General features: G+C 46.6%; 1 protein-coding gene across 6 annotated transcripts in view; it reads left to right on the forward strand.

The window, feature by feature from the left end:
- The window catches only part of LOC118233664 (catenin beta-1-like), a 31,370-nt gene extending 19,292 nt beyond the window's left edge, over nt 1-12,078 (forward strand). For 5 of the 6 annotated variants that reach the window (XM_035429476.1, XM_035429475.1, XM_035429478.1 and 2 more), the window contains exons 2-17: nt 3,435-3,485; nt 4,080-4,304; nt 4,698-4,951; nt 5,377-5,615; nt 6,068-6,269; nt 6,506-6,650; nt 7,536-7,639; nt 7,743-7,772; nt 8,161-8,499; nt 8,931-9,089; nt 9,344-9,463; nt 9,556-9,706; nt 9,870-9,991; nt 10,290-10,350; nt 10,706-10,926; nt 11,657-12,078. In XM_035429476.1, the coding sequence (XP_035285367.1) occupies nt 3,473-3,485; nt 4,080-4,304; nt 4,698-4,951; nt 5,377-5,615; nt 6,068-6,269; nt 6,506-6,650; nt 7,536-7,639; nt 7,743-7,772; nt 8,161-8,499; nt 8,931-9,089; nt 9,344-9,463; nt 9,556-9,706; nt 9,870-9,991; nt 10,290-10,350; nt 10,706-10,911 (2,370 nt within the window). In that variant the 5' untranslated portion in view covers nt 3,435-3,472 and the 3' untranslated portion in view covers nt 10,912-10,926; nt 11,657-12,078. The remainder of the gene's footprint in view (nt 1-3,434; nt 3,486-4,079; nt 4,305-4,697; nt 4,952-5,376; nt 5,616-6,067; nt 6,270-6,505; nt 6,651-7,535; nt 7,640-7,742; nt 7,773-8,160; nt 8,500-8,930; nt 9,090-9,343; nt 9,464-9,555; nt 9,707-9,869; nt 9,992-10,289; nt 10,351-10,705; nt 10,927-11,656) is intronic. The other variant, XM_035429480.1, reaches the window with a different exon arrangement.
- The last annotated feature ends 2,396 nt before the right edge of the window (nt 12,079-14,474 follow it).

The following is a 14,474-nucleotide window of genomic DNA, read 5'->3' on the forward strand; positions in this document are numbered from 1 at the left end:
TTTATTTTTTTTAAAAGTGACTGCGTTAGCACTGGGGACTCTCCATGCTTCTGCCTTAAGGAATATTGACTTAAATTGTACCTTGATGAAATCTGTGTCCCAGACTGTAAGTTGCTCCAGATAGGAGCTTGTTTACCTGCCAGTAAAGTGGGAGTACATTTAGACCAGAGGTGGGCAACTAGGGCTATATCCGTTTCTGGTTTTCTTTCCAACTTTGGGTTTAATTGCTTAATTGGCCATAACATTTGTCATCTGACATTTTAGCTACATTTGTGTATGAATGACAACTAAAGACTGTTCTTGTGTCCCTATGTGCAGCATTTCAACGTGATCGGTTCAAGAGAACCAGTGTTGGTGTATACAGCCATGTAGCTCATTTCACCAGGGTAATTTGTGGGAACAAAAACCTGCTTACGCACTGGCCCTCCAGGACTGGAATTGCCCACCCCTGGTTTTGACCCACTCTGGAAGTGACACAAAGTGCTCCTGTGGGCGCTGACTGAGTAATGCTGAACCTCACTCAGAGCAAATGTCAAAGTGTGCTGCAAACTTCATGGCCACCACGGTGTCACGTGTGTGTCAGGGAAAGTTTGTGCAGCTAATAGTAAGGAATCTCAGTTCTTTAATTCTAAAGCACAGATTGGCACATGTATGATCTTTGGACACAGACTGATTGGATTCTACTGAGGTCTCACTTGATTTTTGCTGCGCCAGCATTAAAAAGGGGGAAAAAATACTGTTAACTGTTAACTCTTAACTGACTGGAATATCTACTTTTATCACATTACTTGTTACCAAAATTATTGTGCTACAGTCTTCATAAACCTTGCCTGTTGTAAAATGGTTGTGTCTGCTGCGATGGTTACACATTGATCAGTGTTTCTGGGACAGCTTGACCTAATATTCTCCTAGTTTTCAGTGCATTTAATGTGGATCGTTCCTGGGTATAGGCCAGGCATGCATTCAATCCGAAGGCTAGGCAACTGTATCCATTGTCATTGTCAGGGTGCTGGAAACCCCTGTGGTTTAAATTGCCTTAATAGGGACTTGGCACAGCCAATTTGCTGCAAAGATAATGCTCTAGGTAAAAAAGGCTCTAAATCAACTCCCAAATGACCGTAATTTAACATGCAGCCATCTGTCTTTGGCAGAGACGCTTGCTTTTTAAGGCTGGGGCTGAGCCTTTGTGCTCATGTAGTAATGCATAGTGACAGAGCAAGCGTCAAGTCTAGGGTAAGGCTTGCTTTTTGAGGGGTGCCTGGAAAAGAGTGGCGACTCGTAGGAAGAATGGAGCAGTTCAACTGCTCTTGAGCTCTAATACCAAGTCTGTCCAAAATCTGAATCGGTGGTCACGTTAACACCGGATTTTGTTTTTTAAAGATGACAATGGGTGATCCCGACTTGAACCACAACAAAATAATTATTACATTTTTTTCTTTTAGTCAACCGTCTTTCGATGTCTGACATTTGTTTATTGATCGTAATACTTACACAGCCGCTAGTAGCATTGGAGATTTAGTAAAATTATGAACAACAAACATTTGTTGTTTTTGGCCTAATGGCAAAAATAGTTATTTTTCAGACCACAAGTGAAACGGTGGAAAACATGATTGTGAAATGTCTTGCATTCCCGAGATGCAGCATTCCATGGGCTAGCATGACCTGTGAATGTGACTTTCACTATGTAGCCTCACAGGGATTGCTAAATAATTCTTATGTTAACCAAAGCAGGATTGAGTAAGATGCTAGGTAGTCTGGACAGGATTAAGGAGATTATGGGATTATCCAGTTTACTGAACTGCAGCTGCAGGCTCCTGCCCTCAAAATCCTTTTGCAAATTAAATAGTAGTCAGTTGCACAAAATATGAAGTACATGCTAGCCATTTATGGTACATAAGTTGTGTAGTACTTCACAGCATGGAACTTCACTTCTCCATCTGACAGACCTTGTCGTTTTTGCTTGTGATGGTGGCAGGCTTGTTCAAGTGTAGCCACCACAATTTGAGGTGGCAAAATGCAAAAGTTCCATGCAGAGGATGCATTTCAGACTGAATAGATGTCTGAGACAGAGGGTGGGTGATTTACCTCCTGATGGTCAACACTCAGCATGTCTATTGTGTTCTGTAACGAGGGCTGTAATGCACTCATTCACACACAATGGTGCAATGTCAGCAAGCCAATCGGGGCTGCATTCGGTGAGTCGCGGCTTTTATCCGTCCTGCCCTCCAGGCAGCAGCGGAACACCCCCCGCCCCTCCGGAGCCGTTCACACTTCCTTCCCCTGAGTGATTGTGCTGGTGACGCACACGCCCCTGCATGCCCACTGCCTCTGGTTCGGGAGAGGCCGCCTGATTTTAATCTTCTGCTCGTGTTTTTCGCCTTTGTAACACGGTCAAAGCAAATCCTGAAATGTCTACCCTGTGTTTTTGCCAGCTGCCTTTTTAGTTTATCCTGAAACTAACAGGCTTTTGTAGCCTGTTTTTTGTGAGTTAATATTTTAAATGAAAATATGAACATCTCAAATAGTGATTAAGTGATGTAGTTGGGCTTAGGTAATTCTTTGTCACTAGGAAGGTAGTTTTTTTTTTATTTTGGGGGAGAGGGATGTGGTAGGAGGATCTAGGGGTAGATGTGGGGGGGGGGATATGGAAGAGGGGAATTGGAATCAGAGTAGAGAGGCATTTCCTGAAGAGATGGGTATTGAGTGAGTCTGGCTGGTATTAAACCGAACTCAGTATAATGCTGTCAGACAAATATCTGGTTTTGGTAAAGTCTTTAGTTAGTTTGATTACAGAGGTTGATATAATTCAGTAGTAGCTTTTTTAAATGGTGTACAGTGTCAACTGAGCCTTGTGTTAAAGGCCTGTATGGCAAAATATAATGTGTGTAGAGTTTGGTAATAAAGCTCTAAGTGTGAGCGTGAGTCAGGCAGAGTAATGCTATAGTTACAGGTTTTTGTTGGGTTTTTTTCCCCCTTCTGTAACCCATTGCCTTCCTGCTTAGATGAAGTAGCCCCTGCGTAATTAGCACTGCTTTGAAACCGATCTGCTCCCTGCTTTGGTAATCTTGGAAATTGCAGATGTTTCAGGGCTGTGAGGCGTGTTGTGTTCTCTGAGCCTGCAGATACTTCTTGCTCGAGCCATTTGGTGTTACGGGCTCCAGAAGTGCCTGCTGGAGCCATTTTGCTGGTTCTGAAGCTTTTGGCTGGGTGGACCTTATTTCTCTTGGCCATTCTGCCCTGTTCTTCGGTCTTCAAAGGCTTCAGATTTACTGGCTCCTGGAGGGAATTTAAGGGGCCGGGGGGTGGTGGCTCATGGCTCCAGAGTTTGTGGCAAGCGGCTCAGATATGCATGTGGCTGCCTGGCTCTGTGGTGCGATTGGATGATTTCACCAAACCACTGTGCTCAAGGTCCCAATCTGTTTTTCTCTTCACAGAGTAGGAAGCTGTGCAGCCTGAGGGTTTTGAAAGGAAGATGGCTACCCAGTGTGAGTTTTCCTTCTTATTTTTGTTTGAAATGGTCCTTCCCAATTTTGCACCCCCCATCAGGGGGCAGCAGTGCAACTGATGTCAATTTTAAATGTAAAATAACCGACTTATTCCCCTCCCATATTGAAGTACTTTAGATATGCTGAATTTAAACACTGGGGTGTTTGGTATTTATTATGTTCAAAGCTTTAACTGCTACTAATGTTCTGTCAGTATGTAAGACTTCAGAAGCCAATGACCACATGGTTAATCTCAAAGAACTTTACATGCAGTTCATTATGGGGAGTCTTGCTTTCTTCTGATAATGCTTATATCACACCCCTTTTTAACACTTTTTAGCAGTTGGAGTTCATGTTGGGAAATTGTTGGCTTGGCCAATAGTGTGTTTTAACCTCAGTTGCACCTCCACATTAGGGTGGGAAAATAAATCATGAAAACATAATGAAAAATAAATACATAATTGAAATGAGTTAATTATCATTATGGTTAATTACACAGTCCTACTGTTGGCTAATTTGTTGCTGTCTTTGTTTCCTGTTGGACCTTGACTGACCTGATCAACGTGACCGTGTGTTTTTGTTTGAACCGTGCAGCTGATCTGATGGAGCTCGACATGGCCATGGAGCCCGACCGCAAGGCGGCGGTGAGCCACTGGCAGCAGCAGTCCTACCTGGATTCCGGGATCCACTCTGGGGCCACCACCACCGCCCCCTCCCTGAGTGGCAAGGGCAACCCAGAGGAGGAGGACATGGACAACCAGGTCCTGTACGAGTGGGAGCAGGGCTTCTCCCAACCCTTCACTCAGGACCAGGTGGCAGGTACGTCTTCCCCTGGGTTTGGGCATACGCCAAAGGAAAACAACTTTTTCAACATTCTCTTGGTTGCTTGCATTTCAGTAAGGGCTTGGCAATCTACAGACTTATTACAATCATGTAGCAAGTTTATACTTGTAAAAGTTATACACAGCCAAGTGAATGTCCCTGATTTACATTTCGGTCTGACTCTTTGATGCTGCTAAAATTGCGGCTCATTTTGCCAAGATACATGTTTATATACCCTGCGTGTTATCTGCCACTATTTTCAGAAGGTTGACACGTGCTGTATTGCAGATGTTTGATTGGGCAGGCATGGGTTGTTAGTATTTCTGTATTAGAATTGCCATTGGGATGATCTGCTGATTTTTAAAGTTACATTTTTCCTGGGTTCCGCAGACATGGATGGGCAGTACGCCATGACGAGAGCTCAGAGGGTGCGGGCAGCCATGTTCCCGGAGACCCTGGACGAGGGGCTGCAGATCCCGTCCACGCAGTTCGATGGGGCGCACCCCACCAACGTCCAGCGCCTGGCCGAGCCATCCCAGATGCTCAAGCACGCCGTGGTCAACCTGATCAACTACCAGGACGACGCCGAGCTGGCCACCCGCGCCATCCCAGAGCTGACCAAGCTCCTCAACGACGAGGACCAGGTACGCACGCACGCACGCACACGCACGCACGCACACACACACACACACACCCGCGCCATCCCAGAGCTGACCAAGCTCCTCAACGACGAGGACCAGGTACACACACACACACGCGCCATTCCCGAGCTGACCAAGCTCCTCAACGATGAGGACCAGGTAAAAACACACACACACGCGCCATTCCCGAGCTGACCAAGCTCCTCAACGATGAGGACCAGGTAAAAACACACACACACACACACCTTCTCAGAGCTGACCAAACTCCTCAACGACGAGGACCAGGTACAGACACACACACACACACCATCCCAGAGCTGGCCAAACTCCTCAACAATAAGGACCAGGTTGGACTGGTTCCCATTGCTGTAAATTGGTCCTGCTTGCTGGCCGTGCAGCTCTTATTCGAGCCCTGCTCCTTCCCCCAGGTGGTGGTGAACAAGGCGGCGGTGATGGTGCACCAGCTCTCCAAGAAGGAGGCGTCGCGGCACGCCATCATGCGCTCGCCCCAGATGGTGTCGGCCATCGTGCGCACCATGCAGAACACCAACGACGTGGAGACGGCCCGCTGCACCGCCGGCACGCTGCACAACCTCTCCCACCACAGAGAGGGCCTGCTCGCCATCTTCAAGTCCGGCGGCATCCCCGCGCTGGTCAAAATGCTGGGGTGAGTGAGGAGTTTCCCAGCGACTGGATGTGTAGACCCATGGTGTTTTGAGCCAGACAGGCATAGCAGAAATGTCCAACACCCTGCAGTAAGGCCCTGAAAGAGGCCGCAATCTGCCGAGAGCTCTGTAAGAGAAGCTGTAGTCCTTTGAGATCCAGAAGTGAGTTCCTTGTTGAAATGTGAATCTTTGAGTTTAAAAGGTAAAGCTCAGTGGGTACCAGTCATGCCCCATGAGAATCCTAAGTTTGATGTTGGCATAAACGGTTAACTGCTTGATTTTTACCGATTACTGCCTTAATTGAACCTGAACCACTGTTTTCAGTTCTGCGATTGGGTAAATAAAAACCCAGTAACCCTTCTGGCCTGCTGCTGAGAACTTTGAAGTTTAGGCGCCCTGAAGTTTAGGCGCCCGTAATTTGGAAGTGGATGGTAAATGCGGTGTCTTGTTTCAGATCTCCTGTCGACTCCGTGCTGTTCTACGCCATCACAACCCTCCACAACCTCCTGCTGCACCAGGAAGGAGCCAAGATGGCTGTGCGCCTGGCCGGTGGTCTGCAGAAAATGGTGGCTCTGCTCAACAAGACCAATGTCAAGTTTCTCGCCATTACAACAGATTGCCTTCAGATCCTGGCTTATGGAAACCAAGAAAGCAAGGTAAAAGTTTCTCTAAACAGTCACTGCAGTGGGGACAGTCCACGTCAACTTCACCTTCAGATTTATGATGTATCCGAAGGTAATGGGAAATAGTTTCTAGTGGATGTCCATTAGAAGCATATTGTAATCTCAGTAAACCTGCACTTGCAGGATTATTTAATCTCTTTTTACTGTTTGCTGTATTGCCGTGTGGAGTGGCCAGGTAATCCTGACCCTCTGGAATGCTCTGTACACAGCTCATCATCCTGGCGAGTGGTGGCCCCCAGGCCCTGGTCAACATCATGAGAACCTACACGTATGAGAAACTGCTGTGGACCACCAGCCGCGTGCTCAAAGTGCTGTCTGTCTGCTCCAGCAACAAGCCTGCTATCGTGGAAGCCGGTACGTTCTCACCCTCCCTTCCCCATAAAACATAGGGCTGAGCGATGTACCGCAACGTTAGCTATCGAACGCAATAATGATCATCGCCACCATGTGGTGTATTGTCTGTCTTCAGTTCATTTTTTTCTTTAGTTATACCTGATGTGGTAGTAAACATCCGGAGACTTCAGAGGTCACATGAAACGCTTCCGGGACAAACATCATCAGCACTTATCTCCCTGGTGTTAAGGCGGCTAGTTGGCAGCTAGCCCTTGCAGCTCCAGTGTGATGTGTTTTTATCAGTCGCATGGAAGCTGCAAGGCCTTGCTGCTGATTGGCTGTCTTATCAACACCAAATAAATAATGGTGGTGACAATCTGTTATCTACCCCCCTGATTCATTTCTCACAGCCTCTGAGGTTCAGGTGTTTACTCCTACATCAGGTATAATTGGCGGAAGAGGAGAGGCAATAAGCCGCATGGTGGCAATAATCCTTTTTGCATTTGATAATTATCGTTGCGGTATACCACCCAGCCCTAATCAGCATTCATGTCTTTGTGGATTTGATTTAATTTAGAAATCTCATAGCACTGAACTTGGCCCTAACATTGTGGTGTCCTAAGATTCTGCAGTTGCTTTTTCTTTGCACTATTTTTGTACCGGCCGAGTTGTTTTATGGTAATTTATAACAGGGCCTTGGAGCTTTGAAGTGAAGGGCATTGTGTTGTAGGCACGCTTTCCTGACCCACGGGGATGGCTCTATGGTATAACTCTCTGGCCAGTGTCCTTGAGCTAGCGAGCTTGTGCCTACATCATTGTGCACGTTTAAAAATCAGGAGCAGCCAGTATTGAGCGCTGTGCGCATGCTGTCTGGGGCGCTGGCTAAATGAGTCCTCTTTCTTTCAGGCGGCATGCAGGCCTTGGGACTGCACCTGACCGATCCCAGCCAGCGCCTGGTCCAGAACTGCCTGTGGACCCTGAGGAACCTGTCGGACGCCGCCACCAAGCAGGTAGGAGCGCCCCCACGTCCCGCACACGCTCCTCTTGTGCTCCGCCCTGAATTCCTCCTACATAAGAGCTCTCTTTCTGTCTCCTTACCTTTCCATGGAGAAGACGCCTTTAGCTGAAGTAGATGTGATGCAGGTAAAAAGTAGCCTTTTCCCTGCTTACACGCCAATATGAAGCCAGTGTTGGTAAAAAAAAAGCGCACATTACCCAGGCCTGTGTCTTTAACTTGGCTTACCAGTACTTCTGGAATATGATACCTGAGAATATTCGACTTGATTGGTGTTCTACAAAAGTATACACATTAAATGCGATGCAAAGTAACTTTTGAAAGATTTGGCCTGAATCATGCCTGGAAAGGGGTTCCAGGCCTGTTTTGATTTGAAACCGATGGGAGTACGTTTAATCTCCGGGAGAGGAAAGCAAAGTTGAAGAAGCCAGATACATTCATAAGCTTACAGCAATCCATTTATGTGGGCAAGGCCTGCCATGAAATTTTTCTGCCTCTCCCCTCTTAACGGAACAGGAGGGCATGGAGGGGCTGCTGGGCACGCTGGTGCAGCTGCTGGGCTCGGACGACATCAACGTGGTGACGTGCGCGGCGGGCATCCTGTCCAACCTCACCTGCAACAACTACAAGAACAAGATGATGGTGTGCCAGGTGGGCGGCATCGAGGCGCTGGTGCGCACCGTGCTCCGCGCCGGCGACCGCGAGGACATCACCGAGCCCGCCGTCTGCGCCCTGCGCCACCTCACCAGCCGCCACCAGGACGCCGAGATGGCCCAGAACGCCGTGCGGCTGCACTACGGCCTGCCCGTGGTGGTCAAGCTCCTGCACCCTCCCTCACACTGGCCCCTCATCAAGGTAAGTGGGTCCGGCCCGGCTTCCTGGGGTCAAGTTGCGCAAGACCAGCTCAATACCACGCCTAGTAGCTGTGACCATAGCAGAAATATTGTAGGGTGTTCCTTTTAATCATTAGTTTCACATCCTGTCTTGTATTATTTAGTGTCATGAACTCTTCAGTTATGCAAAAATGTGAACACATTTTGAAATCCTAAACTGTTTTTGGCACTACTTCCTCTATTTTTAAGCTTGATGTCATTTGATCCCCAAGTTACACAAGGATGGCAGGGCTCACTTAAATTCACTGACCTGCAGTCTGCAGATCTTTTAAAGTGTATGTGCAGTTTCTTGAGTTGATCCCTTGCGTGGAGCCATACGGTGTGTGGTCCAGGTGAGGAACCTGGTCCGTAGTGCCCATTTTAAAAAGCCCTAACCCTCCCGCTCCTCCTCAGGCCACTGTGGGGCTGATCCGTAACCTGGCGCTGTGCCCAGCCAACCACGCCCCCCTGCGGGAGCAGGGCGCCATCCCCAGGCTGGTGCAGCTGCTGGTCCGGGCCCACCAGGACACCCAGAGGCGCACCTCCATGGGCGGGACGCAGCAGCAGTTTGTGGTGAGTGCCAGCGTTATTCAGCCTCAGTGGCTTGGGTGGACTGCATTGATTTGATCTTTGGAACCTCTCTAGGGGTTTCGTCATACTTGTTCCTGGTTATGGTTATACACTTTGTTGTGCGTCGCTCTGGATAAGAGCGTCTGCCAAATGCCTGTAATGTAATGTAATGAACCGCTGTGGGTGGTAGTCCTCTCTCAGGCCTGTGGTGACTGCTGAAATGAAGAAAGGCTAAATGTGGTGTTTTTGACCTGCAGGAGGGCGTCCGTATGGAGGAGATTGTAGAGGGCTGCACTGGAGCGCTGCACATCCTGGCCAGGGACGTGCACAACCGAATCGTCATCAGGGGCCTGAACACCATTCCTCTCTTCGTTCAGGTAGGGCGCGCGCTTTGTTAGGGCTGCATGTGAGGCCTGTTCCTGTGCTTCGAAGCTGTGCCGATAACTCATCTCGTTGTGTCCCCCCGCAGCTGCTGTACTCCCCCATCGAGAACATTCAGAGGGTGGCCGCAGGCGTGCTCTGCGAGCTGGCCCAGGACAAGGAGGCGGCCGAGGCCATCGAGGCCGAGGGAGCCACCGCGCCCCTCACCGAGCTCCTGCATTCCCGGAACGAGGGCGTGGGTGAGTGATTTAATATGCGCAAACGCGTATGCAGAATGCTAGTGCGTGTACCAGAAAAATAGTTCCAGTCAGACAGAAAGTAAGCACGCCGCTTCACATGCACGTAGCGCTAGGTTATTGGAGTGCGTTTCCAGCCTAACGAGTGCGCCCTCCTCTCCCACAGCCACGTACGCGGCCGCCGTGCTCTTCCGCATGTCCGAGGACAAGCCCCAGGACTACAAGAAGCGCCTGTCCGTCGAGCTCACCAGCTCCCTCTTCAGGACGGAGCCCATGACCTGGAACGAGGTGCGTGGTCTCGCCCCAGATACAGCCCCGTCCCGGGACTTGCACTTTAAGCACGCCATTGTACCAGAGAAATGAAAGCTCGCGTTACGCGTAGCCTGTTTATTATTCTTGGGAAATGTTCTGTATTGGGACAAGATGTTTTCGCAAATGTAGCTGACTTTGAACTGCAGTGAACATCGCTAATGTTTTTTCTGGCAGACTATTCTTTGGAGGTTAAATTTTATTTATTTATATTGTTCCCCCCCCTCCCCCTTGTGTGGCCTCACTGTTCTTTCCTCTCCTTCCGTCCGGGATGCAGACTGGAGACCTCGGCCTGGACATCGGTGCCCAGGGAGATTCGCTCGGTTATCGCCCGGATGGTACGTAAACCTCCGCCAGCCTTGGTCTTTACTCCCAGCACAGTCGCTGCATCTTACAATTCATACTCGCACAGGCTGGCCTTCTGAGAATATGGTCATGCATACCTGTGGCAGGTAATCCCATAGGCCTTGTACCTGTGGTACAAGTGGAGTGGAAGCCTGATCTTCACCTGGCTGACTTCAGTGTCCTCAAACTCCGTTCTCCAGACAAGCAGCCAGCTGGCATTTGCCAGTGTGTACAGACCAGTCTGTTAACTGCTGGGAGGAGGAAATTCATCCTCTGTTAAACATTGCTCAGATTTTCAGGGATGCCGCTACTATCCCTCCTTTAATGTCCTTTTCCTGTCCCCCACAGATCCCAGCTACCGCTCCTTCCACTCGGGCTATGGCCAGGACACTATGGGCATGGACCCCATGATGGACCACGACATGGGCGGTCACCACCCCGGCGCGGAGTACCCGGTCGATGGCCTGCCCGACCTGGGACACGCCCAGGACCTGATCGACGGGCTGCCCCCAGGCGACAGCAATCAGCTGGCCTGGTTTGACACCGATCTGTAAATAACTACTTTTTAGGTAAGGAATGCCATTTTGAAGCCAATGAAATTCCAGGAAAATGAGGGGGGTCTGTTCAAAACCGAACTGTTATAAACTGGTCTGGCGCATTTTCTCCCTCCAACGCACCCAACCCCCACAGATCTGTGCGCCCACACCCACAGTACCTTTAAGTGGTTTTGGCACACTTACTGACACATTGTTCTGAAGTTCATTCATAAAGGTTCTGCTTAAGCAGCGCCAGAAATTGGACCATTAACAAGGGGGGGGGGGGGGGGATTCCCACCATACATTTAATGGAGCTGGGAACCAAATGTATAACCTTCTGAGGCTCTTTGAAGTGTTCCTTGTGTAGGCTTTTAAATACAAATGAGAAACACATGGCGCACACATTGAGCGCTGACTTGTATATTTAGCTGGTTGGGAATTTGTCAAGCCCGTAAAACGCGGTGCTGTATTGCACAAACCGGGCTTTTTGTGAGTTTAACGTCTCACGCAATTCCGCACGCACCTGTGAGCGAGTCCACAGGCCTGCGTTCCTTGAACTTGAGAACACAATATTGTTAAATTCAAGGAACTGATTTAAACGTTTTAACTTGTTGCAGTTTTTTTATGCCAAAAACGTAACGTGCATATCAAGCGAGGAATCCTAATGTACTTCCTGATGGACAAAATGAGATTTCACAGAAACTGAAGTGTTTGAGGGTTAAGACGGAAGCCGATTCTCAGTTGCGATTCTTTCTCTCCACAGCTGTATCGTCTGAATGAACCTGCATCGTGATTTGGCCTGTAGAGTTGCTGGAGGTCTTGAGTGGAGGGGGCTAGTATCTCGGAAAGTGCCTGACACACTAACACAAGCTGAGTTTCCTATGGGAACACGTGGAAGTATAACTTTTTTGTTCTGGTCCTTTTTGGTTGACGTGGAGTACTATGAAGGAATTTTTGGAGCGGATGCATAATGGGAGAGTGCAGAAGAGGTGGATCTAAAGATGGAGTTCCAAACCCTAGCCTTGCCTGTTTCTTTTTTACACTATTTTTTTATTACTCAGTCTCTGTATGGTACTGACCTAGCTTGCTTTAAATCTAGCCCTAGACTTTATTTTTTGTCTTTTTTATTATTTTTTTGCAGTCATTTGTATTCCTTTAAGTCTCTTGTAGTGTTAAGTTATAGTGGTAATGCTCCATCAGTTTCTAAAATTTTATCACTTAATGGTGTAGAACACTAATACTTAATCAGTTTAATTGTATTCGGAATAAAGTGTAACATTGTGTAGCTTTTATATAAAATCAAATGGGGAAATGCATTCTTATAAATGCTTAATCAAGCATAGAAAATGTTTTCAGTGTCACAGTTGTTCCAAAGGGGGAGGTGGGGTGCATTTTTTTTTTTTTTTTTTTTTTTTCTTTTTGGGTTGGGGGTGGGGTGGGGGGGATTTTTTTTTTCTCTTTTTTTAAAAAATGCTATCGAAGGTAGTTTAATGAAAACGAGTTGTTGTAGCCTGCTGTGCTTATTTTGGAAACATGGTTATGACATGGCTAAACAATAAAATGGACTTTTATTTCAGGTTTCCTGTGTAGGTAATTTCTCTAATTTGCTGAAAAAGATTTCCACTTACGCTTTTGTAAAGCTGTATCACAGTTGCCAGCATTTTCGAACTACTCCTTGAGTCACAGTATGCAAGCTCACACTATTTCTGCTTTTCATTAAATTTAGTTTAGCTGTTACTTGAATACAAATCGGTTTTGAAACCCATTACAGGTAAGTAATGTTAGTCAGACTACTGAGGTTGATGGAACAATGATTTCTGGAAATGGTGGGCCTTATATTGATTATGTATACTATTGGTTCAGGGGGGATAATATAGAATGGCAAAGGTGGCAGGCTGGCAAAATGAACAAACATCTGCTCTATCAAGGCTGGCATAGAATTAACTGGATCATTGCAACCTTCTCACACGCACGTTTTCAAATGCATGCGTGATTATAAACAAACATTTGAAATGGACTGGTTCCTGAGAGATGGACCTGCCACACTTCCTAAAGGTCTACTTCAAATAACTTTATAGCCTATTTTCCTGTATTTCATGAAGTAGTTAAAAATATTTTGTCTCACACACCCCGCAAATTATTTAAAACGTGTCATTTGCCCGATGTGGACTACTTTTCTGCTCAACGATATGTTAGTCCCGTTAGACGATCTACTTCCTAAACATCCATTGGCTTTTCCCCCCTCTCTGCTAGTAGGCCTAGTGTATGAGTAAAACTAAAGGTATATTGATATACGTTAGGCTATATCAATCTAGAACGTGTGTGTGTCTATGTATTATTTTAGTCAAACTATAGAAAAGTTAATGCTGAAAGACATTGCTGGGTATGTACACTAAAGTTTATCGCAATTAAGTAGGCCAGGTATCTATCGACTACATAACTTTTCTAAACGCTAAACTTGCGGTTCCAAACTGCAAACATTTAAAGAATTTAGCCCGAAACCCCCACTAAAAATACACTATGTACTCCATAACCTGTTTTATAATTTACGGCCCATATTTTGAACAATGAAACATTCAATCGTAAAGGGTGGTTGTATGATTTTGGCTATTCTCAAAAATGTATAATAAGCTTGTATTGAGTGAAATCTAGAGTTTTCTAAGGAAATGTAAGCCGGTTCTCGCCAACCCCAGTATTCAGGTGTAAATCTCAGTCGACAAAGAACTCTAATTAGATGCACTGCCAACGCTTCCCCTAAGTAAACTGTACAAAACACGGTTCAACTTTGTAAATGTCAATCAAAAGTATTTAGCTCCCTTCTGACACCGTTTAGGATTTCTGTGAGTCTGGGCGGTTATTGCTTTTTATTCCTTTTTCAAAATAAGTTCTGCGTTTGACCTGTTGTCAAACAAAGATCTATAGGCTAAAGTGTGCATCTCAGGAATAGCAAGCGGAATTATCAGCAGTACTGACATTTTGTAGCCTATGACAGGGTAGCTGATTCACAGCCATTAAAATCGGTTAGCGCAAATTTGGTTGTTATTTATCTGTCGGAGCACATATTTAGGCTATTATGACCACTGACTCCGATTTTTATAGGTTGCTTTAAATCCGGAAATATTGCTAAAGTAATACTGAGTGCATAGGCTACTGTATTCAATACTGTCACCCCCTTGATGACAACAGCTGCCAAGCAATAAATCAGTAATTATAAAAAGCGCCGGCATTTATCTAAAAAGAATGTGCTTTTTGTAATAATAGTTTTACTAGAAAACTAACTTCATTTGAGTGTTCATGCATTAGAGAACAATTTGGGAAACTCAGTTAAGCAACGGAAGCAAACCACATTCTGTAGGCCCTACGCGATTTTATCCAAACTGAAGCACAAAGTGGAGACGATTACCGCTGGAGGACGAATCCCTCATTTCCTCTATCTTTCAATCACAAAATGTAATGCCTGCAGTAGTCATTGGGTATTGTTGCGTGAAAACAGACCGAACACATTTCAAATCTAATAATTTAGATTAAAGTCAGCATGAAAGCCGCCATTGATCCCCGATTCTGTCATCCTTCTCTTAAGT

Source organism: Anguilla anguilla, chromosome 8 (genome assembly GCF_013347855.1).
Source record: "Anguilla anguilla isolate fAngAng1 chromosome 8, fAngAng1.pri, whole genome shotgun sequence".
NCBI lineage: Eukaryota > Metazoa > Chordata > Actinopteri > Anguilliformes > Anguillidae > Anguilla > Anguilla anguilla.